The sequence below is a fragment of the Pangasianodon hypophthalmus genome, chromosome 27, assembly GCF_027358585.1.
Source record: "Pangasianodon hypophthalmus isolate fPanHyp1 chromosome 27, fPanHyp1.pri, whole genome shotgun sequence".
In the NCBI taxonomy this organism is placed as follows: Eukaryota; Metazoa; Chordata; class Actinopteri; order Siluriformes; family Pangasiidae; genus Pangasianodon; species Pangasianodon hypophthalmus.
In genome coordinates, this window is record NC_069736.1 from 12,360,269 (window position 1) to 12,379,305 (window position 19,037).

Sequence of the window (19,037 nt, forward strand, 5' to 3'; positions counted from 1 at the left end):
GCTGTTCAATTAAGGAAAAGCTCATTTAAGTGATGATAGAGGAGGAGGCCCCCCAAACTTCCAACCAAAGAATTTCAAGCTTTTGCTGCCTCTGCTGAGTGTACCTCACAGTGTGTTGTGTGTGTTTTATGTTTTATTATTTCTTAATAAATTATATTTACGCTAGCTCAATACATCAACCCATTCATCACTAGTAATCACACACACACACACACACACACACACACACACAAAGAATAACAATAATAATAACTCTGTTTCATACATCCCAGTGCATGCAATTATTGTAGATCTAAGCTTAATATTGTACAGTAAATGTGTTGAATCGTCAGCCAAGAACAGGACTCAGAGGACACAGTGGACATTGAGGACAACTGAAGAATGGGAAAATGTCGCCTAGTCTTTTGCCAGTCTTCATCTGTCCAGTTTGAGCTTGTGACCACTGTAACGTCAGATTCCTGTTCTTGGCTGCCGGGAGTGAAACCCAATAAGATCTTTTGTTGTTGTAGCCCATCCACCTTGTGCATTCTGAGATGCTTTTCAGCTCACCACGGTTGTAAAGAGTGGTTATTTGAGTTACCGTAGCTTTTCTGTCCCTGTAAACTCTAGAGACTTGTGCTTGAATCAGCAGATTTTGAAATACCAAACCCAGCTGGCATCAACAACCAAACCAGCCAAGGTCAAAGTCACGGTCATTGTTCCCAATTCTGGTGTTGGATGTGATTAAATGAGTGTATATTTATTTATTTTATCCTAATAAGACTTTATTTACTTTTCAGTTACCCACATTGCTCTAGAATGTCTCAAAAAGTTAACCACAAGTAAAATAGTCCCAAGTAGGGACGTCACTGAGTTGTTATTCAGCTTTGATTTAGCTTCTAATTGATGTTACAGTCCTCAAACCTGCCTAGGCCCCAATAAATCGATATCGTTCCCAGCTTTGGTAATTACTCTTCTGGTTCATTAGAGAGTGAGGTTTTGATGCGAAAGCTCTGGGGTTTAGAGAAGGGAAGCCGCTATGCAGTTAGCCAAAGCATTTACACATTCCTTTCCTTTAATTAAAGGGCAATAAACCAAACAGGTTTTTCTTTTTTACTTTGTATCTCACAAATGGGTTCCAGAAATTCCACCAGGTTATATGATGCTTTTCAGGGTGGGGAGTGAAGTCAAAGCTTATGCAAACAGGCAAACAAATCCACCTAAAGCTATCCCCGGCATTAGTGCTTTTATTTGTACTTTTAGTTGTTTTTTTTTATTCATTTGGTCACGGCACACAGAGATTTGCTTATTGTTTTTCTCCTCCCTCTCTTTCTCAGGTTCACACCTATCCTGTTCTTATTTAACCTGAGCGCATATCTTGTGTCAGTCCCACAATCTTTCTGTGTGTGTTGGAATGAATGACTGGTATTGGAATGAATGTGGCAAAGATCAGTGTCAGTACACACACACACACACACACACACACACACACACAAACACACATCACACCACACTTTTTCCCACTTAAAACCAGAGGGATGGTGTGATTCCATGCCACTTGACCTCTGTCAAGATGAGACAGTGAGCAGAAAGTGAAATACTATATCTCATTCTCAGAAGCAAAATGGAAATGTTATGATAGTTCACTTCCACTTCTTAGCCATAGGCTGTATTTTATATATGGTGAAGACGGATAGCTGAGAAACACCACTTAAACACTTAATGATGATGGTAAATGCCTTTTATCACTGCCAAAGCCTTGGATAACCACCTAATGTTGCAGTCAAGTTTAACAGCATACAAAGATATGTAATGCAGCGATTCCACTTTATACTGACATAAAAAGCTGTAAATATTATAATTAACTGTGCATATACAGTATGCGTATGTATACATACTACAGTGTAGTAAGCTACTGTACATTTGAATGCCATAACATTCGTCTTAGCCTAAATTGGGACAGGTTAATACTCTTCTAAAAATTTCCAAAGATAGACAGAGTGGGAAAATAGGCAACTGTGCCAGGTCTGGAGTTTTACACCATGATTTAAACGTATACGGCAGAAAGCGAAGAGAAAAAAAGAGGGGCTTGTGTGTGGTCTAAATCATGAGCCCCTGGAGACTCACCTCTTTCCTACTACATTCTTCTTCTGTGTTTACATGGCTTACTGCTCTTCCCTCTCTTTCTCTTATCTTCTAATGTATTACAGGTGTGCTCAATCACAAGCAGACACTTCAGTAGGCAGCGAGGCCAGTCTGTGTGTGTGTGTGTGTGTGTGTGTGTGTGTGTTATCCCAGGGATTTACATGTGGAAGTGCTGGATAGTACTATTCATTCATCTTCATTAACTGCTTGGTGGATCCGGAGCCTATCCTAGTAGCACTGGGTGCAAAGATGGGAGAATTCACCCTGCATGGGACACCATGCACACACACATTCACCTACCTGCGTGTCTGTTGGACAGTAGGAGGAAACCAGAGATCCCAGAAAACCCACGCAAATATGATTAGAACCATGGACCCTGTGTTTGTACATGAGGTAGCAGTGATACCTTCTGCACCATCATGCTGTGCTAGTGAACACAGATTTCAGTGATGCAGGACAACATTAATAAAGGCAATGCCTCAAATTCAAGAGGTCATCACACTATAGGCTACTATCTAGTGAATTTTGAGTGTCGAAAACACACAGTCATCCTTCGTAGAGTCAGACAGCTCGTTTTGACAAACCTTTTTTGAACAGTGTATGAGGTAATATCATTAACCAGAGTAAAAATTCCCAACAAAATTCCCAGCAAAATTCCCAGATTTCTCAAAAGCCACACAAAAGACCGAAAATTTCTCCCAAAAATGGAAATTGGAAAAGGAAAACATTTTTCTTCTCTTTCTCATAGCCTTTGTATGCGGAAACAATATTATACACCTATTTGACAAATCCACTCCATAATCCCCCTTTCCCTCTCCCATTCTTTGCAATATATATTATATTACAGAAGAAATGGTTCTGTACATGAGTCACACTGTCTGCACTTACACTTTGCCTTTGTTTGTCTCTTCTGTTCATGTCTTATTCTGTGCCTCTTTGTTTATATAGCCATGTGTGTTTTATTATGATTCGAGTCTTTTCTCCAACCCCGTCTTGCCATTGGTTTATCTTTCTAACCTTTTGTCAGTTCCTCCCTTGATTAATTTACCTATTTAAGCCCCAGTGTTTCACTGTTACAGTGTGAAGACTTATTGTGCATTTGTTTCGTTTCTGGTTGGTTTCTGGTGTTGTTCTTGTTTCCTTGTTTTTCTGAGTATGGCTTATCCTTGTTTGCTTCTGCCTTCGTGTGGACTATGACTTGGATTATGCCTAATAAAACACACGCTGAGTTCATGCACTTGTGTCCTGCTTCTCACTGCATGATTAATTAGATTGAATTCCTTGCATTCATTCATTCATTCATATACAACAAGCTCTTGGTGGCCACAGAGTATTTTTAAACTAGCCCAGTTTGGTGTAAATGTGAAACCTGGCACACACACACACACTGGAAATGTTCATTGAGTGAGCATGGGGCACCATGATTCCTGGCACAGTGGCCTGCTATTGGCGTTTGTTGCAGTTCCCATTTTAGACCACTAGGTGTAATAATAACACTATTGAGCTAAATGAAGCGGTGAGCTTGCGGCCTCGTGATTGTGCAACATCTAGAAAGGTGAGCAATTCAACAGAACATTGGCTTATATCGCTCAAACAGCAACATGTTTTTAAATGGTGACTCAAAAGAGGTAATTAGTATTTCGACAGAATTTGAAATGTTTGGACTTGTGAATGAGGATTTTATGAAGATTAACATTAGTTGTACAGCTGATATAAATGCTCTGCAGATAAGCTAACCTCTCTCTGGCAGCTTTGACAACTCATTAATGCAGAGGGACCTGCTGTGTGTGAGTGGAACATCCCTCCATGCGATTGGCTCTGTGACAGTCTGGGAATTCAGGGGACCTCAGGAATCGCACTGAGAGCGTGCCAACCTCAGCAGAGCCGCCACACATGTTGCCTGGCAACAGGAGCGTGTGGTATATTATGTTGCTCTAACACATAGGTTGTGTATGCGTGTGAGATAGAGAGAGATTGTGTGTGTGTGAGGGAGAGAGAGAGAGATTGTGTATGTCTGTTACTGCCTGTTTATCATATATCTTCAAAGAAAACCCACTCAAAGTCAGTGTTGTTTAAGGCTGAACTCAATTCTTAAATGCACAATTATATTAAGAGTTGGCAAATACTATCCTGTGAGGGTTTTTTTCCATTCAGGCAAGTTTAAATGACTTATCAGCATGATTACGCATTATATTTTTTTCCCACTAAGCGGCAATTTATTATGCCATCCTTTGAACTCAGGATCCAAAGTGAATCATTTTCTCCCTGTGAAATGCATGTGCTTGCCTTGTAAAATGTAATGTGGTGTTTGTGGAGCCAGTAAAACTGGTGTTTCAGAACCTGCTGAAAGGGAGTTGCTTTAACACAGGGATGCAAACTGTCTTGTCCCTGGGAAATTCACTTCCCTGTGTGTGTGTATATATGTATTTTATATCTTGGTGGGAATCAAATATCTCCACAAGGATAGAAATATCAGACAATTTGTGATTTGATTTCCTTTTGGTTATTGTGGTTAAGGTCAGGGTTAAATTTAAATGTAGACATAGCATTCACTTTAATATATAACATTAAAAAATAACTTGGAGACACAGAATGCACTAGACAAAGTCAATATTGATTAATTTGTGGGAAGAGAGAAATTAATTACTGAGTGAGCGAAAAGCAGTAAGTGAGTAAGAAAGAGGGATAATGAAGGGATTGAGTGAAGGAGGTCTTTTTAAATGGTCCTGTTCCAAATCAGCTCCCACAGTTTGGAGATAAAGGGACCAGTTGCCATGGCAACACAAGTGTAAAAGGGAAAGTATCTGATGGGCTGTGCAGGGGTGGTTCATCCTGTGCCACACACACACACACACACACACACACACACACACACGTGGACACAAGCGCACCCAGATTAGATTATTTCAGCCTCTCCTACAGATCTAAGCAAAGCCCTTAAGGATACACACCCGATCTTCTCTTTGTGCAGATGACAGGGCTCCTGTCTGCCCCAAATATGCGAGAAATGCTGTAACAATTTTGTTCTGGAATGGACACGTGTTGTTTGTAAAGTCCAAAACGTCAAACACGGGTTCAATAAGGTCACCAATCCTTTAACAATCAAGAGGAAAAAACTCTTATGTTTTATTTCAACATAAATTTCACATTGTGAAAAAAATCACTTGTACAAAATAATGTTAACCGCCGTGGTTGTGACAGAGCGACAACAGAATAACATAACATACTAGGACATACAGAATAGAACAATACAGCCCAACATTGACAGTGTTGACAGACAAAGGCAGACGATGATTAAGAGTTTTATGCCACGTGCAAGCCTGTGACTCGGCTCTTGATCTTCCAGTCGGGAAAAAGAGGGTCAGTGGGAGAGAAAGAGAGAGGGGGAGAGAGGAAAAACAAAACACTTGACAGCTACCAGTTCAAATGGTGTGTGTTGTTGGCTGACGGGAGGGGGGGATTGTTGACCATTGCCTGGGAAACGCTACTCGAGACGAGGTAAGAATGGGCTATCTGATTGGCTGGAGGTTTGTGTGTGCAGTGTACTGGAAAAAAACAGAGAGGGCTTTCTGTTTAAGCGTAGATCTGAGAGCTTCAAAGCCAGAAGGGTAAAGCAGCACTTCACTGAAAATGGGAGTAGGTGCAAAGGAAGAAGGTCTGGGAAGGAATGTGAAGCTTGACCTCTCTCTTTCTTTCGCCTTATCTCTTTTCTCTATCTCGCTATCCATTCTAAAAGAAACCGAATTCAAACATTTTTTCCCCCCATTGCTTTGACAGGGATCTTCTATAAAGCTAGCATTAGCTTGACAAATAAAGCATACAGATCTGCTAGGTTTTCGATTTTATCAGTTCACTAGTGCATAAGCTTGAGCATAGCCTCTTCACAAAATTGTGTGCTCACAAGTTTGGCCAACTTGTTGAACTACAGTTCTTTTCCATTGCTCTATTGAGATGATATCCTGCGATACTCACGTACAAACACACTGTAACGTCGTGTGACCTTTGGAATGTAGCATCATCATCATTGCCGTGAAAATATACAGTATACGGCTTAAAGAACTCCAATATTCACCAAATGTAGCCCGTTTTAGACAAAAAAAACCCCTTCATAACACTTAGGACCGGTAGTACAGAAAACCCTGAGGAAAGGCAAATTTACAGTCCAATGCCACTCTTTCAACTTGCAGATGTTGGTGGTAAAGACATTTAACAGCAGGCTGAGGACCGTTTCAATGTGGCTCTTACAATGCTTAAGACTCTGAATAGGAGAAAAGAGCAAATGTCTATGTAGAGGGTGTTAATAATAATTAACACCTGTCACTGTGCTCAGGGTCATCAGTGACAGTTCCAGCTGTTCTGGGAGCAGCTGCTGATGTCAGATTTCTCACTCCACTGCATGGTGTCCTTATCAGTCATATCAAATTAGACTGACACCAAGTTAGAATGTGTTTGAGTATCGTTAAACTGACAAAGCAGGGTCAGCAAGTGGCCATGCTGATACTCAGCTAGCGTGCTGTGGCATTCAGCTAAGGCCAAGGCTTCAACCAAACACAGTAGTTCAATGGGTTCATCCTTGGAATTATTGCAGCTTGAAACTTTTTTTTTTTCCATAAGTGTGGTTGGGTTTGCAACATCATCCAATCAGTCATATTGTGTCTTTAGCAAATTTACCTTCTTTTATAGGTTTTGGTGTAGCTGTATACTGCTAGATTAAACCATGAATTGTCTGAATTCAAACCCCACTGGTTAAATACTATAGTCCTTGGGCCATAACAAGAACTTTTTTTTTTTTTTTTGCACTAGATCACAGTATGAGTTCTTAACCCCCAGCCCTTCCCCCACAGGTTCCCAGACCAACTGCTCCATTGTATCCTGGGTAATCTGATCCTGCAACGTCATTCCTCTCATTCTTATCCGGGTGATGACCTAAGACCCCAAGCCTGCCCGCTTTCAGGTCAGTCAAAAAAAAAGAGGTCCACGATCCTCTGACCCTTACAAAATTCAGCCGCGGTACGGCGTGACGTAGACATGTGCAAAAGAGCAGTTCTTATGTGACACAAAGCAGTATGGGCCATGCTTAGCACAAAACACTCGCCAAATTCTGTACAGCTGGATATGCTGGATATGTATGCAAGCATTTTTTTTTATCAATAAATACAAAACTAAACATACACAGTTCAAATTAACAACAAAACAAAAACAACTGTAAAATAAATCTCATAAATTAAGACTATGAATAGACAGTTTTCTTTTCAGTTCAGGTTGTTCGTTGTTGTTGCCATGGAGACATTACCTCTCCAGCAGACAGAACGACTCTCACCTTTCTCTCTCTCTGTCATTCTGCCTTTCACATTTATATTGAGGCTGTATGTGCGAGAACAGAACCACTCAGCACAAAGTTAAGCAGCCTAACTTTATACCAATAAGTTCTCTTGTCTAGAAGTCATTAGGAGGTGTTGACAAAATGACAGTGTCTCTGCTGAGAAAACGACAGTTGCTTTCTGTAATGCTCATCATCCATCCGAGTTCTCAGTGGACAGTTTTTTTTTGGTGGTTTTTTGGAAAAAGAATGAATAATATGGTACGGTCAACTGTTTTTTCGCTCAGGAAAACATGCTGGGACATGCTGATCTTTTCCACATACAAACACATACACAAACACACATCTGGTGTGTGGTTGACCTCTCAGGATGCCTTCTCACAGCAAGTTTCACACCAGGTTGAGGAGGTCTGTTTGTCAGGAACTGACCACTTGTCTCTGTTTCATGTCTGCACAAGATTAAAAAGTTAGTTTGTGCCTTCTTGGGATAAATAAGCCTTTCTCTTGTCTCTGCTCTACAATTCTGAAGAAGAAATGCACTATATGAAAACAGTTGAGCACAGTGAAATATTAAAAAAAAAAAAAACATTAAGGAGGTGTCATCATGCTTTCATTCGGAAATCGGTCATCCATATGTTGTAACCCTGCCTCCCTCCTGTTCAGTTCCGCTGGTTGAAGTACTTGTTGCGAGATGCACAGAGAAGTAGATTAGCTTACACACCATTTTCATCCCGGAACAAAATAGCGGGTACGTGACAACACACAGATATGACAGCAAAACATGCCGGGCGCTAATTGGCCTTTTCAGATTAGCAGTTGGTTCATTTGGTTGTCACGGCAAACAATGTCCCAAGACTCCACAAAAACGACTTTGACAATGGAACTTTTAAGCAAAGATTTCCCAACACAGAACAGTGAAAGCTTCGCTGCTGGATATCTTCAATATTAAAGTCGAGCCTTTGATGGAAGAAGTCGTCTTCTGATGAAATTGCACAGAAAGCAGGAAATCGTCACAGCTGGAATCCAGTACATCACACAGGACGTCTGTAAAGAAAGCAGACAACATGTAAGATTTTCAAACTTTTCATTTTGAAGTTGTTTTTCCTATTAAGGCATGAAATCCCACCGTCCCAACAGAACAAACCACATTTCTGCTAAATGGACTCATAAACAATGAAGAGCAGGCATTTTCCCAAAACACTTCAACTGCAGAAACACTGCAGGAAAAAAAAATAACATGTCTCAGAGATAAAGTCCAGATGCTCTCTCCTGAGCCTTGCCATTTGTTCCCCTACTTTTCCTGTCATCCTCAAGGAAAAACAGTTGGAGAAGGACAGGTCATGTGCTCGCACCTGTTTGAACGTCATGCAAGGCCAACACAAACCCTAAAAAAATAGCCATGTGACCTCAGTCCTCTGCAAACAAAATGCCTTGACATCACATGGTTTCTTTAAGAGCGGTGGTGGAAAGTAACAAACTACATGTTCAATACTTACAGTACTTAAGTACAATGAATAATGAATTTCTGATATTTTAAAATCACTTAGATAATCACAGAAACACTCAAAAGTTAAAACAGAATTTGAATTATGCTACATTACTTCTCTGGAACCAACTAGACAGACTTTATCATTTAAAATATATCTAGCCAGCCTATAATTAAGGCTTAAGATAATGTGTAAGGGGAATCTGTACTAGATGGCTAACTAGGTAGCTAGAGCCATGTACGAATTAACATGAGCTAGCTAGCTAACAAAGCAAGCACGCTACTGAAACTATATCAGCTAGCTAGCTAGCGCAACCTGTCTTTATATACTGCTGATAATCGAGGTGGTGATCACTTCAGCATAGCTCTTAATAAGAACGCTTTTCTTTTACTCAAGTGAATATTTATTGCATGAGCTGTACTTTTAATCATGTCTGTGTGTTTCGGACTCTTCCCACCACCGTGAAAGAGGAACTTAAAGGTCCTAACAGGAAGCTATAAGCTCATCAAGTCCAAGTTTTGAGAACTGCAGAAACAATAGCAATAAAAACAATCTATCAACCAAGTACTAAATTACAGTCAGTGATGCTTTTTTGCTAAACTGACTGGCAGTCCTTGTTGATTTTTTGTTGATTATTTACTACGTCAGTAATACATTTAAAGTCCAACAATTAGCAGAACTTCTTGCCTTGTTGACCAACATCAGATAGTATGACTTATGGTTCTCTTTTTACTGACTCAATGGAAGACATTGTTTAGGATCATATCCTTTTTTCATATCCATTTTGAAGGATTATTTCCTCTGTATAGGCTATAACCGACTTGGTGAAAGAAGCCAGATTTCAGACCATGAGTTCATCTAAATGGTATGGAGACTGTGGAACTGTAATGCGAGAAAGAACCAGAGGTGTAGATGGAGGATTTCCGGTTTGAAGCCTTCCTGAAATATTTTATGACAGTTTCAAATGCTTCTTCTTGAGTGGTTAACACAACACACACAGTGCAGATGATTATACTTTCATTGTTTATGGCTTTATAACTGATTACTCAGCTGACATCAAACCAATGTGTCCCTTGGTTTAATTACAGTTTATTGGCTACCTGCTGCTATGATGAGGAACAGGATTAACCAATCAGGATTATGCATTTTTCACGTTCTGGTTTAAAGATACTAGCCGTCTAGGTACAGTCTGAGCATAGGCTTATCGAGGTGATCACCAGTAAACTAATAACAACCATGACAGTGTTTATGAGATGTACGTATGGCTTTTAAAACAGATTTCAGTACCTATACACAGCACAACTATTACTCGTAAGACGTCAGATACTTTTTTATTGCTTTACATTGCCAACCTAATCCTAGATATTTACTGTAAATAGTATTACTTTTGTTGGAATTAGCAACAATATCTCTCCTATTTAGTTCACTAAGTTTACCAGTAAAAATTTTCTTCCTCATGATTTAATGTTTCATGTTGCTATTATTTCGGTGATAATTTCTCACATGCCCTCCGCATATACTGTTCAGTTTATTATTAATGAGGGAATTTATTGGTGTAACACATGGTGTAATATCACCATCAAGGGTGTTACAGGTATTAGCTCTGGCTTTGAGATCATATTTCACTGTCCAAAATCAAACCCGTCAGCGTTTATACACAGCACAAATCTTCATAAACAGTTATTATGCAGGATAAAGTAAGCTTTGTTAGCGTTAGGTTTCGTAATTAAGCTTTTATGTTGTGCATTAAAATTGCCAGTAGACTGGATGTTTCCTCCTCAAGCCACTGATGCCGTATTGTAGCTATTTTTTCTTCAGCAGTGATGTTCAAATCACTGTGAACTGCTTATGTGTTAGTTTGCTGGCAACTTAATGTGCTCGAATCATGGTGATGTTGCCTCAATGCTTGATGTCGCCCTTTCTTGCTTCTGATGCAGCAATATTCTGGTGCTAGAACCAATCTGAACCAATTTTGCCAAAGAACTGTCTGTCTTTTGGTGAAACGTTCAGATTAGGTCCCGGATTAGGGACCTACACCAGCACAATTTACTTGTCTCTTTTTCTTATATGTGCTTTTACCAGCCAACCATTTTGTTTCCATCACCACAAAAGTGGTCACAGCCCAGTTTTTTAGCAATTTGCAAGAGCCTGAGAAGTAAGAAAAAAAGGGAGGCTAAAATCCAACTACCTATGTGTCCATCAATCCATACACCCACTCATTATCCAACTAAGTATGGTGCTTTCCCGGGGATTGTACTGGAAACAAAGCATTCCCTCAAGCACGAGTCCTGCTTTAAGACAGCATGGGGCGACTTTTGTCAATGGAACAGGGCTGGGACTAATGATGGCCTTTCTCCTCCTCTACCCTCGGGTGCATGCCTTGCATATGTTTGCTTGTTCTTTTACGCACTTGATAAATCAGAAATACACAATTTATGGCCCAATTTATGAAATACCTTCAGTTTTAAATGCCTCAAAGGAAACAGCTTAATAATGAGCTGCACATTAGCAGGAGATATCGGCATTTTCACAGCTCAACATCCACCCTGTGGAAACGTTTACAGCTAAGCCATTAGCTAGCTGAGTGAGCTAGACTAGCTAGCCAGATCTTTTCATGTTTTACAGTATGAGAGCTCTGTATTAAACTTAAGATATAACTTCAATGTTCAGTAGCAACTGCCTGTTGTGCTAAATATGTCTAAGTGCTGCTACATGCTATAGGTAACGCTTAGGATAATGTGTAAGGGTCCTCTTTGCTTGATAGCTAAATATGTAGCTAGAAACATGTACAGATTAACATTGAGCTAGCTAGCTAACTAATGAACCTGGCAAGCTACTGAAAACCCCAACAGCCAGCTAACGTTACTGTTCTTTATGTATTGTTGATAATCGATGTGGGGTTTACTTTAGCGTAGCTCACCTGGTTAGTTAACTGTTCAAAAATGCATTCGGCAGATATGGTAGGTCAAATTCAGCACTTCTTAGGTTAGTGTTTGTGCGCTCTTTCCGCCACAGCTGGCAATATTTACATTTATTTTTGTTCTCTGGCAGGACATGAACTGATAAGAAGAAGCAACAGACACGGCTGACTGGTTCATGAACTCATCTTCACAGCATGGGGTCTCTTGCACATATGCCATGAGAACTGGACGATTTTGCTCACCGGCTATAGGATAATCTCTGAAGAAAACAGAAGATGTGGAGAAGATGTACGATGACAGCTGTGTGTTTGTGCGCTTTTGTGTGGGTGTGTGAAATTAACCAGTACGCACTGCTTTTTTTTTGCAGCAGGAAAGGAAGGACGCCTGTAGCTATCTTTCTCCTGTGAGCTAGGGGAAAAAAGATTGTGGAAAAAAAAAAAGCACAGGAAAAGGCAAAGGAGAAGCTTTGTTTACTCTTCCTTTTCTAGTCCTCCCCCTCTCAACTCATCCTCCTTTCCTCCGTTCTCTCTCCTCCCACTCTTTTGGCCAGTGGTGAACCATTTCATTGTTGAGGGGTTGGGGGGCAGCTGCTAAGAACACTTCATGGTAATTGAAATGCATAGGAATGTCCCAATGAAGCAACGAAAGGACCTCCACTTTGAAATGAACTGCCCTGTCGAGGTGGGCGGCATTCCAGTTACAGATACACACTAACACACTGGGTCACCCAGTAATGATGAATTGAAGGCTCAACATCAGGGGGTCAGGAATGAAATAAACACACTTGGAGGTCTCACGCCTTCTTCTCCCGCCGTATTTAAAAGATTTGACTCACTCCTACTCCCTTTTTTCCTGTTATCTAGCCAGTGTGTAGGGGTTTAATAAGAGTTTGTTTCGTCTACTGGACTGCAATTCCCTAGACATTCAAATCTGCTTCAGCGTATGACTCGTCATCTTTGTTACAGTCAGATGAGCCATGTGGGAAGAATACAAATGCAGAGCCACAATACAAATATAAAAAGGCTCTGTTGTTATGTAAGTATGGTTTAATTGTCTGAATAAAGAATGTCTTCTGCTTTTATCTACCTTCAGTCGATTGAAAACCATGAGAACCTCATGAGTTTCGGTTACAGTCCATATGCTCCCAAGAACAACTCCCTTGCTCAGATATTTTGGAAGTGAAACTCATCGAGAACGTTTTGTCTCGTCTTGCTTGTTCCCTCGCATCCTTCTTTCTTCCTCTTTTTTCTACTGCAGATGAACCTGGCACTTTCAGCTCAGAATATAGAGCCTGATATAACTTATCTAAATTCTAAGCCTTAGCCTTAAAGATCATACGATTAGTTTATTATATTAGTTATTAGTTAGTTATTGATTACATGTAATCCTACACTCTAGAACAACATCAGACTGCACACTACCTACACACCACCCCAGAATGCTTTCGTTAGTATAGATGTTCTTATACTTCCCTCTTGTCCCATTGCCTTTGTTTAATACGCAATGGCCAATTACTCGGTACCTCTCTCTCTTTCTCTCCAGAAGTTCTCTTTCTCTGAACCAGATTAACCACTGCACTGCACCACCTCCTGCTAGCATGCTATACATTAACATTTTGATTTATCTGTATGTATCTATTTTTCTGTTGTCTTTACTCTCCTTCCTTTCTTCTTCTCACCAACACTTCCCTCCTCTCTCCACTCTCAGACAAATTTGTCCCTCTGGGACAATAAAAAAGTCTTCTATTCTGTTTCAATTACCCTTGGTGCTACGCCCCATGCTGCAAAATCATAATTCATCCAGTCATCACTGGGGACATCTCTAGAATACACACACACACACACACACACACACAGATCTTATTCAACCTAAACTGAACAAACTATTCATCACGTAAGGTAAAGACATAAAATGTTCCTGCTGTGTGTCAAAAAGAAGAAAAAGCAAAAAGACTGAAAATGTATGTTCTACAGTTCCATAACGTAAGCATTCAAGCGTTGAGTTCAACCACACAGCATTGTCGTTTGTGTTGTCTTAAATCATATATGTGCACTCCCAACATCTAACTGACCCGTGGACACTAACTACAGTGTGTAGCATCCTCTAAAGAAAGAACCACAGTAAATTATAGCTATACTTGATATGTAGCTATTCTATCATCTCCTTAAACAGCGAGATGCTTGGATTATGTTTAATGCTACACTTCTAAGTTGCCTTGAATAACATTGTGTGTGAATTTTTAAAAAAAAATGTAAATGTAGGAAAATGTAGAAAAATTCAAATAACCACATCAAAGCATAGAAAGATGTAGAAAGGACAGATGTGCAAAACTGATGTGACAGCTGGCTGATATCCAGCGCAAGAGGCCCCTTGGAGGAATCTAATTACTCTATCAATACTGAATTGGTTCTGATTTAATAAGGATCTTTTGTCTCTATGCATAGACAAGGGCATAGAGAGAATTTCCTAGTGAATATAAGGTCATTGCTACCTCAAGTAACAATTTATTCCAATTTACTTGAAACACATCCCAAGAGCTGTGAAAAAAATAGTGTAGGTAATAAATAAGATAGAAGGATAAACAGCAATGTACCAGGCTTTATTAGGAGCAATCTATGCCTATGACTTTCAATGACAGTGGATTAATAGATCTTCTTAAACCTTTATGTGTGAATGGATTTTTATCTTTCCGTGTATAAAAGGACTAAATGGAATAAGCTGCAAACTAGCTATGGTGTTAAGTACTTTCTCTAGCTGCTTTTATCTTTTTATGAAACTTCACTGACTTTTACATTAGCAAACCTACCTTAAAGGATGAAGGAAGGTCAAGGGACATGCAGATGTCAGGCTGGGAGGTGTTTCCAGGTGCTAACGAAGGCAGTGGGGATCAAGGAATATGGTACAGTGGTTATGCTGTTCCAGGCATCCAGTGTGGGATCATAGCAGTCTAGCGTTTTGCAGCGCTGTGTTCCAAAATAACCACCGACTACGTACAGTTTGTTCCCCGAGGCTACTGCCTGGCAGCTCATTCGCTTAGCTGTAACGTCACCTACTTTAGTCCACTGGTATGTCTCGCTGCTGAATTTGTAGGCCGAGCAAGCCGAGAACTCAGTGTCACCACCCATGACAAAGATCTGGTTCCCCAAAACAGCAGCTGCTGTGTAACGCCATGGCTGTGGGCAAGATGCTGGGACAGTCCAGTGGTTTTCCACCGGGTCATAACACTGGACCTTTGGTAGCTTATCATGGGTTACGCTTGTTCCTCCAAAAGCGAATAACTTAAGCTTTACGCTGACTACTGCGGCATTGCTGACGCCCTCACGTAATGGTGCAACCATGCTCCACTTGTTGGCAACTGGGTCAAACTGCTCCACCTGCTTCAACGAGACAGATGGTGAGGCTGGAAGACAACCAGTTGCAGCCGTATGACCTCCAACTACATACAGGCAGTGGCGCAGTTCAGCTGAACCATGCCCAAATCGAGCTATTAGCATGGGAGCTGCTTTTGACCACTCTTCATGCAAGGTATCGTACACCCAAACATCCTTGGACACACCGTTCTCTGAGCCCCGACCACCTGTCACATAGACTTTGCAGCCAATTGCACAAGCACTGAACTCCTTTCGTGGACTGGGAATATCTGCCTTTGGGATGATTTCTTTGGCCTTCTGGTCCACTAAATACAGCTTGTCACACATAAAGGTAGGACCACCTAGCAGGAAAAGGGCATGGCTAGTCTTGCGGGGCCTGGCACAAGGACTGTTGACCACCCCGTCATTCTGCAGTATACGTAGCTTGCAGCGGATGGCTTCATCCACCAACTCTTTGCTTTTGGCTTGTGAGTTGATAAGCTCTTCTGTGGAGACATTCTCCATGAGGAAGATGGCTGGCAAGAGGGCTAGACGTACAGTGCGCAACAGCTCTGGTAAGTGGCAATGTCGCCGTTCCAAGTCATAGTTCACCCAGTTAAGTGCAGATTCATAGACCAAACGCTCATCCTCTGTCTCCAGCTCTTCATGTGAGAGCAACTGGACTATCATGTCCTTGGGCAGTTGCAGGAATTCCTCTGTCTTGCAGATAGCTGGGAAATTACTGAGACACATGCTCCAGGAAAGCTGGGACAGCTGGGTACAGTGGTGGGCATCAGACAAAAGCAGCATCCCAAGGCAGTTGGACGGGTGAAGGTTCTTCTCCAGGAACTCAGCACAGGCATCACGGATGTCCTGGAACTCTAGCATGTCACCTGCCTCCAGCAGAGACTCAGCATTCTCTTCATTGATGACTACCCGGGACGAGTAAGCGTAATCCAAAAGTAGTTCTAACACCTGGTTCACACAGAGCAACAATAATGTTAGACTAATCACAAAAAAAAATTGACTGTATTTTTTTTTTGTGATCTAAGTTATAGGTGTAAGACTTAAATATCCTTAACTGTACCCTAATTGGCTGTGTTTCAATAATAACAAATCACTAACACATTGGAAAGTGACACTACAGACTGGAACTATGTTATTTGCAGTACCTCTGGATGTATGGAGTCTCTGAAGTCCACCTCCTTGGCTTGGCTCTCTCTTAACCCTCCACTGAACATTGCCTCGAAGTACCGACTGCAGGCAGCCAGCACAGCGCGATGGCATGGGAAGGAGCGGCTGCCTGCATGCAGCAAGACGTCTGTGAAGAGCCTCTGCTGCCGCAAAGCATTTAGGTGCATCAAGACACTGTCAGCATATGAGGACTTGTGGAAAAGGTAGATGTTCATGGAGCCAGTGCTGGCTCGTGACTTGCGGTTCTCATGGACACAGACAGACATTTTCATTGAATCCTATAAGATGGTAACAAGAGCTGCAGTCAGAACACATGACTTCTTAATACAGAAAAGTTCATTTATTAATGCATGAGGAAGGAAGTATTTGTCAAATGGATGTAAAACTCACTGAACAGGGATCATTGTAAACAAATAAAACAAGGGCAATTTATCCAGTAAGCATGATTTATATTATAGCGTAGCAAATGACCCTAGGTTTGTAGATTAGTCTAGTCACATATGGTTAAATTAAATGATCGACATCAAGCAAAATCAGATTAGGAAAAGACTACAGAACATGATGTCATTCTGCAAACACACACACACAAAAACACTGGATAACACTGGTTCCGTCTCTGATGTCTAGGCCCCTGGAATGTGAGCCAGTTTAATCATTGCCAGGTGTTCAAAGGCGGACGGAAAGGAAAAAGGGAAAAGAGGAGGACAGAATTTTTAAAAGTAAACACTGCATCACAGAGTATAGGGGGAAAGAGGCACAGGGTGCAAAGTCAACATTAAGTGTGTCACTGTCACCGGCTGCCATCTGGTTGCACATATAAAGCGCGTTCAAATTCAATCTGTCGTCATTTCTATGTAACCGATATGGATCCCTCGGTCCCTGCCGGCTGTCATTGTCCCTGCGGGGTGGACGTAATTGTGTTTCCATCAGTGCTGTACACAGCCTAATGTACTTCTTAACCTAAGTTGCTACATGCCACCTGATGCTGTCTGATAATGCATTTAAATGGAGTTGAAGCTGCAAACGAGCCTGTTGTTGACTCAAGTCATTAAGCAGCACTGTTCTTTAGAACAGCCTTATATCAAGGCACATATAGTCTAGTAAAATAAACAAGATAATATCTTACAATGCAAAAGTGGAGCAACACACACACACACACATACATATTATATATATATAAATATATATTCACATATAATCACACATTGTGTGTGTATTACAAAATATGTCATCAGGTTTTAATCAGATATATGTGTGTGACAAAATATGTAATCAGGTTTTAATTTTTTAATTATCTGTGTGTGTGTGTGTGTGTGTTACAAAATATGTAATCAGGTTTTAATCAGATAGATGTGTGGGTGTGTGTGTGTAGCCTATGAAACCTTACCAACTTTAATGCATAATAGGAAAGTTTAGTTTGACTTCCATTGCTCGCTGTACATAACATATAACATATTTGCAAACTATTTATGCATTTATTTTCCCTTTTTTTTTGTTGTTTGTTTTTACTTGCTAGTGCACTGTGAATGAATTGCTTTTCATTAAAATGCACATTGCATGGCATGCATACAGCAGTGGCTCAGTAAATAACCCAGTGAACATGAGTGAAATTAAAATGGAAGTAAACACACACACACACACACACGCATAAATATAGATACCTCTTTGTGACAAAGCAGGAGTTCAATTCTGTCCGGTTTCAGTCCTCGAGCATGCCAAACCGCACAGAGCCACGATGCGCTCGCTCACTGTTTAATCCTCGTGCGCCAGTATTCAGTCCAGCGCGTGCAATAGTTAATGATCAGGTATCTCATTAAAATATATACATCTATGTTCTAGTCTTGCGCTTGTGCTGAGCGCGTGCTGTTCAACACTCTGTGCTGTCTCCAGGCGCGTGCAAGTGTGTCTTGTCCGCGGCAGAAGGGGTGTGTTTTAATCGAAACAGAAAGGCGGGGCGCGTGCTGAGAGAGAGAGAGAGAGAGAGAGAGAGAGAAAACGAGGTGAAATGCAATAGGTTGGTGGTTAAAAAAAAAGCACAGGATGCTGTTTGGGGGCTTTAGAGATAAGCATTGCTTCAATTCACAGTCAAGGATCTGTAACTGATCTCAGATCCAAAAACAGTAACAACACTCCACTATGTGTTAAAATGTTTTAACTTTAGATTTTTTTTAAATACAATTTCATTTTTTTAGTATTTCAATACAAGTATATCCAAACTGAATCCATATCCATATCCATATCCAAAGAGTTACTCTATATTTTAATAGCTAAATACACAAATACAACAAACTTCAATTCAATTCAATTCAAATTGTATAGCGCTATTGATAACAGACATTTCCAGAAAGCAGCTTTACAGAAATGTTAGTCAAGTGCAACTGAAAACTCCCTGAGAAGTCATGAGGAAGAAACCTTGATACTCCCATCATCTTCTGGGCGACATCTAGTGCGATTACAAATCTCGGTCACTTCTACAACGGTATAAATCTCTGTCACTTCTACAACAGTATACTGTGAAGTCAAGCACTAAAGTATGTTGACAAGATGCTCAGTATGAGTACATTGAGTACACATGAGTCTTTATGATTACAGCAGCAGTTCTTAGATATAAGTCTAGAGTATCCAGGTGAGATTATCCACT

The 19,037-nt window shown here is 40.7% G+C and overlaps 1 protein-coding gene across 1 annotated transcript; it reads right to left on the minus strand.

The window, feature by feature from the left end:
- Positions 1-5,218: 5,218 nt before the first annotated feature.
- enc1 (ectodermal-neural cortex 1) lies at positions 5,219-18,314 on the minus strand. Its single transcript, XM_026922020.3, has 4 exons — positions 18,058-18,314; positions 16,375-16,674; positions 14,659-16,177; positions 5,219-8,488 (listed from the first exon to the last, which is right to left on the minus strand). Exons 2-3 carry the CDS (start codon positions 16,666-16,668, stop codon positions 14,696-14,698), a joined length of 1,776 nt encoding a protein of 591 aa, XP_026777821.1. The 5' UTR covers positions 16,669-16,674; positions 18,058-18,314; the 3' UTR covers positions 5,219-8,488; positions 14,659-14,695.
- Positions 18,315-19,037: the final 723 nt, after the last annotated feature.